General features: G+C 39.8%; 1 protein-coding gene across 1 annotated transcript; it reads right to left on the bottom strand.

Annotated features, from left to right (window-relative positions):
• Positions 1-2216: 2216 nt before the first annotated feature.
• On the bottom strand, positions 2217-5318 carry LOC308610859 (protein mono-ADP-ribosyltransferase TIPARP-like; the record flags this gene model as incomplete). Its single annotated transcript, XM_081259854.1, has 2 exons — positions 2217-4302; positions 4990-5318. Coding segments are annotated over 2 exons (777 nt in total), but the record flags the coding sequence as incomplete, so codon positions are not given.
• Between the last annotated feature and the right edge of the window lie 2657 nt (positions 5319-7975).

The following is a 7975-nucleotide window of genomic DNA, read 5'->3' as shown; positions in this document are numbered from 1 at the left end:
CAACTAATAATGCTGATGAAACTCTTCGATAACATCTTTTTCTACCTATGATGATGATAGCTTATGAGTAAGGCAAGCAAGCTAAGGAAAAGTACTGTTTTATTTCTCTAACTTGTCTGCAATGAGTACCTAAGTCAATAAACTAGATGGGTCTGTTTTTAAAACCCAACACTCTCATTTTTAAGGAAAATGCTTCTGGCTTTTTCTTTTTTTTTGACGTATACTTGATTTACAATGTCGTGCTAATTTCTGCTGTATAGCAAAGTGACTCAGTTACACACATGTATACATTCTTTTTTTATATCCTTTTCCATTATGGTTTATCCCAGGAGATCTGGTATAGTTCCCTGTGCTACACGGTAGGACCTTGTTTATGGATTCTAAATGTAATAGTTTGCATCTACTAACCCCAAACTCCCAATCCATCCCTCTCCCTGCCCCCCTCCCCCTTGGCAACCACAAGTCTGTTTTCTATGTCTCTGTTTGTTTTGTAGATAGGTTCATTTGTGTCAGTTTAGATTCCACATGTAAATGATATCATATGGTGTTTGTCTTTCTCTTACTTCATTTGGTGTGATAATCCCTAGTTGCATCCATGTGGCTGCAAATGACATTATTTCGTTCTTTTTTATGGCTAATATCCCACTGTATGTATTTACCACATCTTCTTTACCCATTCATCTGTTGATGGACATTTAGGTCGTTTCCATGTATTGGCTATTGTGAATAATGCTGCTATGAACATAGGGGTGCATGTATCTTTTTGAATTAGAGTTTTGTCTGGACATATGCCCAGGAGTGGGACTGCTGGGTCATATGGTAATTCTATTTTAGTTTTTTGAGGAGCCTCCATACTGCTTAGGGCTCTTAATTTGTAAATAAACACTATTGATTTGTACAGCACTTTACAAAAATTTGCATTATAGGGTCTCAAAGTTGGAACATTCTTATCATTTGTAGTCTTAAAAACAAACAAACAAAAAACCTACAAAGATGAGTAAACTAACCACATGAAACCATCTTACCTTCCTTAAATAAAGGAGGGGGAAAAACCCCTGATTTAAACTGACCATATAGGACTCTTTGGGTATTGAATATATTCTTTTTTCTTAAAGTCATTTTCAGACCTAGTATAACAAAAATTCCTCCTCAAAGATCAGTATTTCAGGCCCTAATAATTATTTTTATATCTTAAGCTATTTACTAAAAGAGGTTTATAGCAAAAGGTGGAGTTGGGTTTTAGAATTTATAAATACAAAGGCCCAATATTTATTAACTTTGCACACATAAACCTTCCTGTCTACAGAATTGTATGACACTGGACTATCTTAGTTTGCAGACTCCCTCTGAAAATCTTAACCATAGTTTAAGAGTGAGTTCCAGGGCTTCCCTGGTGGCGCAGTGGTTGAGAGTCCGCCTGCCGATGCAGGGGACACGGGTTCGTGCCCCGGTCTGGGAAGATCCCACATGCCGCAGAGCGGCTGGGCCCGTGAGCCATGGCTGCTGAGCCTGCGCATCCGGAGCCTGTGCTCTGCAGGGGGAGAGGCCACAACAGTGAGAGGCCCGCCTACCGCAAAAAAAAAAAAAAAAAAAAAAAAAAGAGTGAGTTCCAGCTTTCTGAAATGGTGTAAATTACAGCTGTGCCAGTAGGGAGATAGATTTACTGAATGCTTTTCAGTATGTTTTAAAATCCATGGAACCATTACAAAATTTAGTCTGATTCCATAGTTCTTGCTTAGTTGGAACATACAATACTATACATGAATTTAAAAATCATTACACTGGAGAGAAAGTACTGTCAGAGAGGCTCACATTTACCAACTGGGTCACTTTAGGTTAACTGAAAGCAGAGGTGCTTGAGAGCAGATGAGATTTTTACACTTTATTTCCTTCAGCACTTGTTGCAGGGGATAACCTGGTCATATTTTTTACTACAGCAGTTTGCTGAAATAAAACTTGTCCCTTTCCCTCAAGCACTTACCTGCAAAATAAAATATTCACTATTCTCTTGTGACTTATAGTTGACTGCCAGATAATGTATTTTTTGCTGATTCTCAGAGCACAAGTGTTTAGGCAGCAGTGTCTGGTTAGGTCTGTTCATTCATTCAATCACACACTCATTCAAGCAACCGACCAGCATTTACAGGTCACCCACGACGTGTTGAACGCAGTTGTCTTAAATGGAACCAAAACCACAAGAAAAAGTTTTAAAGAATTACCAGAACTTTTATTTTTGCTCAGTTTTATTAAAAAAATAAATATGTCATAAAGCTTTTTTTTTCCTTTAGGGAGAAAAAACGGAACAAGTTTCATAAAATCAAATAAGCAACGGTAAGGTGTCTTAACTTGAAAAAGATTGGAATCACTGGTTTACAAGTTACAATTGAATGAAAGGACAACTGTACCAGCCTCAGTTGGCTGCTTCATGCCAATGGCAGCAAACAACAAGGTCTACTAGGGCAAAATAAATTATTGTGTGGAAGCCCTGGTAAGTGCTTAAACAGGCCGAGTCACTGAGACATCAGGATAGATAGATCTTGCTTTCAACAACACAGAAGTTCCTGAAGGGTTGTGTGTAGATGAAATAACCACAAACATACTAGGGGAGCTTGGTACCTGAAAGAATTCCGTGGTGAATTCTTTTGTGAACAACCACTACTGCTTTTATAAATCCAGGTCCATTTGCTTTACTTAAGGCGAAGTACACCAAGCTGCTACCTCTCTGAGCTGAGGCAGTGGCATGTTCACCTAACACTGCTCCTGCTGGGCCAGTGGCACAATTTCCAAGTCTGTGTTTCTGTGAAGTAGTGTAAAATACAGAGTTGGCCAGGGAACCCAGCTGCATCTGGCAAAGCAGGCGGAAAGGTGGGAGCTGCACCTTTAACAATATTTCCATGTCAACAAAGACTTCTTTTGAGGGTCTACTTTGTGCAAAGCACAGTAAAAAACCTGACCAATTCAGTTACAGATGTACTTCCTTTCTCTAAAACCTATGGTCAGGGCCTAGGTCTGGAACCCTAAAATAAGGTAATACTTATAATTCTCGAGACTGGCTTTAACCAAATTAGATGCCCAGCTCCTTCAAACTGGGGTGGGATGATAATGAAAGAGACTGAGTTTTCCAACGCTGAAGTTTAACACGAGAATCACATTTCATGTAACTAGTTAATGAAAAATTTTGCTGGTGACAAACTTTTCATATGGTTCCTTTTTTTTTTTTTCTTACTTCCTCTAAACAGAACTCTGAGTTCTCGGGTAAACTCTGCAGAACAGTTAAAGTCATTGATGTTCTCTGGTTGGGTGACATATTTCAGTCCTACTGATAGAAATAGAAATTTCTTTCCACCCACCAGAATGTCATGAACTTATCCTACACCACAGCAGTGATGCTTTGCACAGGGATTAAATATGGTAGTACTAATTCCAGTCAGTTTTAATCTTTGTAAATAAATAGAATCCTCACTTTGTTCACAGCCTCCATTTCATTTGGCCCAACTTCTACCAGGCTTAAGCCACATGTAATTAGTTAGGCTGTTCAGTTTCTTTATAAAAAATGCTTCTAATAACACTGCTGCCTATATGTACAGGTGTGAATGAAAAGAGTATGCAATCTGTAGTCTTTTCCACACTGAGTACACTAACAACAATTAGTAAATAATTAAAGAATAAGTGGTCATTTTAAAACTTGTGTTTTTCTTTAAAAAAAAATTCCACTTTCTGGCAACTTAAAAAAAATGGGTCTTAAAAGTGCCCTATTAATGTCAATGCTGTTCCCCACTCTGGCCCACCCATCCAAAACCTGCTACAAATGCTGGATTGAGTTTATACAAATAATTTATCAGTACCAAGATTTTTCAAATGGAAACAGTGTTACTGACTTCTTCATACTGGATAACAAAATAAGGGTAACTCTGGTCATCATTGAAGATGACAAAAATCTGAGGCTCAAAGAAATTATCCACACAAGAGTCATACAGGTCACTGGTGACACTTCCGGGATTCACGGGAGGGGGCCTTCTCATGCCATGGCTGCCCATCGTGTATCTGCCAGTTAGCACTTTAGCCAGAAACATGAAATGGACTCCTTTGGAGGACTTCTTAGAAAAGTTATGCGAGTAGCTTGCCTTCTTTGCAAAATAACTGCCTTGTCCAAACATTGTAGCATGCTTTCCACAGACTCGAGGGTCAAAGTTGTGCTTGCAGATTCCATCTACCACATCCTGGGATGTTCCATGAAATAAATGTCTCTCATTTATTATTCTGTCACGGCCAAACATTTTCCTGTTCATATACTCCTTTTTCCTAAGGCAAAGAGTGGACAGGGAATTCAGAAAAATGAAGGTATAGATCAGTTTAATAGGCATGATGTAGTCATAAACTTCTTCTTATGGTTTCAATGGGGAGGAAATGTTAAAGTAGCTACCAAGGGCAAAATGTCATCAAAGATCATACTAAAAGTTTAAACTTACCTTTTCCACTGCAGACAAGAAAAGCCCTTTCCCTTTTTTCTCCATCAACCATTTGTTCACTTGCTCTCTCTTCCATTTCAAATCTAGTTCTCACATCTTCTCAGGGTGACTTCCTTACCTAATTCCACCAACCTGAGAGTCTCTTAATTCTGAGGTTCCTCAAATCTACATGTATCCCCTCTGAATTACATTAATTTGTTGCTGACTTGAGGGGCAGCATAGTAAAGTGATTAAGAACAAGGCCTCTGGTGCTAGACTGCCTGGGTTCAAATTCCAGCACCTGTATCATATTAGCTGTATGACCTGTGGCAAGTCACCAAACTTTCCTGTGACTCAGTTTCCTTTCTGTAAAATGCAGATCGTAATAATCTTTCTTGTGGGTCTCTTATGAGAATTATATGTGAGTTAATATATGAACAAATACAACATTAAGTTCTATGCAAGTCTCTACTATTATGTTCTGCATTTGTCATTAGCTACATCAAGAAAAGCTCTGGAACTTTTCATACTGCTGACTCACCTTTTATATTTCTCCCAAAGAAACTGGTTTTGGACTCTCAGTATTTGCAAAATTCTATATTTAAACTCAGGCACAGTCTTATGAAAAAGATTATAAATGATTCGGTAACTTTTGTCCTCTGCAGAAACAGGCACTTGGATGAAGTCCTGAGATGGATGCATATACACCCAAGTTTCAGGGTAAAAGTTTGCTGAGGTGACCCCATCTGGGCAGATGATTTGTGATGATGAGGTTGCTTCAAGAGGCGGAGGTGCCTGTGCGGGAACACCACCGAGTGTCCTAGAAGGGGGAGGGAGAACGTCAGTGTGAACCCTCGGCAGTAAGGTGCTCTACGTCACAACCTCCATCGCACACACGGTGCTCCATAGCAGGATCTAATAGTATAATTGGAATAGCTTCAATGCTTGTTTAAAAAAAACAACATAGAAAACGCTATCGACTAAAGAAAAAAAAACCCTTAGAGCTAACACTGCCTGTATAGAGATAACCTATTATTAGCTTCCCCTGGCCTCCTCCTTGTGGAGAAAACTCTGGAATGTACTGCTGCAAGGCAAGCAAGCAAGTGCCAATTTATAAATATCTTTACCTTCTGAATCCTGGATTCCTCTTTTGCCTATATAGTTATGCTCCGTTTCAAGGGAGGAACAATTTATATACGTTCCTCAAACTTTGCTGTACTAAGCACAAAACGTATCATTGCTAGAGGCTGTGTACATGGGGAAGCATAGTGAGTGGAGGCAAAGTGAAGCAAAGTGAAGCAGGGCAAGAGGGAGCTTACAGGGAGATGACAGAAAATATTAAAAATAAAAAGCTTATACTTTGGTTTTTGTATAAAAACAAATCATGGAGTAGGCATTGAAAGCTGGCATTTGCTTCAGTTTTAAATATCACATATAACAACAAAACCATCAATACAATTCAAATGTTATAGCTTTAGATGTGCTTAAGATGGAGCTAATTACTTTAAGCCCTAGACACTAGAATAGCCTTGAACCTTAAATTCAGGTCTGTTACTTTGAAGGATGAGTTTAGACAAGCAGTTACTTATTCCTGCCTGATTAAATGATTTAAATCATTTTTCTTAGCCATTTTCAAAACACAGCAAAAGGGAAGAAGCAGAGAGAAAGATAATCCTGACCCTGAGACCCAGATTCAGGGCTGGGGTACTACTCCACTCATCAGCATACAGTGGTCACGGGGAAGCCCTAAGTCTGCCAAATGGATTAGGAAACTGAAATTTCCAAAAGAGCTTTGGGACACAGAGGTTACAACAATAGGTGAACATGCATCTAATCTCCAGGAGGATATTAACCAACAGCCACCTTACACTAAGCACATACTGTGGACCAGGCACTTCACACCCAGTGTCACTACTTGTCATAATCCCACACAATGGCTTGGTTATCCCCACTTTTCAAATCAAGAAACTGCCAGCACAGCTAGTAAAGAACAGAGACAGGCCTATCTAGTTTCTAAGTGCATACTCCTTCCATTTCCATATATTTCACAATTCACATGTACATATATTTTCTTCTTCTTTGTCTTCTTTTTTTGTCTTTAAACAAGGCTTGAAAATGATGGATGGATACCAGGATTGCAGTTCAGGTCTGCCTGATTCCCACTACCATTGTCACTACCCCACAGCCTTTTGACCTTTAGGAGACGGCTTGCTATAAAGGTACAACCTGCCTCCTCTACACCCCCCACCTCCTTCAAGTAGCTGTGCCTATGATTAATGTGCCTCAAAGTCCCTTTGTTAGACAGAGACAGAGTTCTGGGTGGATCCAGGGCCTGCAGAATCCCACAGGTGCTTTTAAGTTCAGGAGCAGATCTAAAGAGGTGCTGTTTTCCCCAACCTTCGTGACAGAGGCCACAACAGTTCTTATCTTCTGGAGCATTTTCACAAAGCCCTGACAGATTCCTCCAGAGCCTTCCTTCACTGGTACATTTTTTTGAAGAGAGGCCCCTACTGCTTTAATCAGACTCTGATAGGTCTGTAACCCCTTAAAAAGCCATCATCATTCTCGAGGAATGGCAGGAAACACAGGCTATAAGCTCCTTATTTTTAGCTGTTCCCTCTACCCCTGCTCTGCAAAGAGTGTAAGTCCTAACTCGCCAGTTTCCCCAGTATTCTTAGGAGTTGAAGTTACCAACAGAGGTTTCTGGATTGAAGGAGGAAGGTAAGATTCTCCCAACCACTCTGCCCAAAAATAGGTTTTAGGTTGTCACAGCCATACTGAAAACGTGGCACTGACAATAGAAGAGACTGTTCCATTTCCTTCTGCTAGCACTCCTGCCTAGAAATCAGTTTCACAAAATGAAAGCTTCAAATGTCTCCTTTCCTTTGTCAGGGGACTGGGGGATCTATTATTTCCTTACACATGCTTGAAGATGAGCCTGTGTAAATAAATCCCATCTATCCTAAGACATTAAATCAGATTTTATGTATTTGGTTAAGCATCCATTCTTACCCATGGATGCTTACTTTTAATAAGCCAACATCTTAATTGGGCTAAAACATAAAAATGTATATAGACTCTGTCTGATGGAACTCTACACTCTGGTTACCATGGGTTAAAAATACATATTTTAAGCACAGTTACAAATGTAGCTTTATTTTCCAAGAATGCTGAGTTTGTATTCAGCTCATGGGTATTCCAATGACATACTGTGAGCTTCCCACACCGTAACCAGCCTTCTTTAGAGAGGCAAAGTCAAAGGCTACGGCACTTGTACTCAAGGGCCTCTGAAGAACAAATTTTCCTAATCCAAGGTCACCTTTTATCACTCTCCTTCCCTCCCCTGGCCGTTCTGAAAGATGTTTCCTAGCCTAACTTCAGTGATGAAGTAAAAATTAATTTTATCCTTTTGGGGGAGGAGTCAAAGAAATCCTCTCAGGCCTTCTCATGACCGTGACGTGGTTGCACAGGGCAGATGTCCTTCCAGCTGAAGTGGACTTCCAAACCTCTAAATCTGCTATTTGTGT

This window comes from Mesoplodon bidens (assembly GCF_964165515.1).
Source record: "Mesoplodon bidens genome assembly, contig: HAP1_SCAFFOLD_1111, whole genome shotgun sequence".
NCBI lineage: Eukaryota > Metazoa > Chordata > Mammalia > Artiodactyla > Ziphiidae > Mesoplodon > Mesoplodon bidens.
Note: the sequence above shows the minus strand (reverse complement) of the source record. Positions and strands in the feature narration are given on the sequence as shown.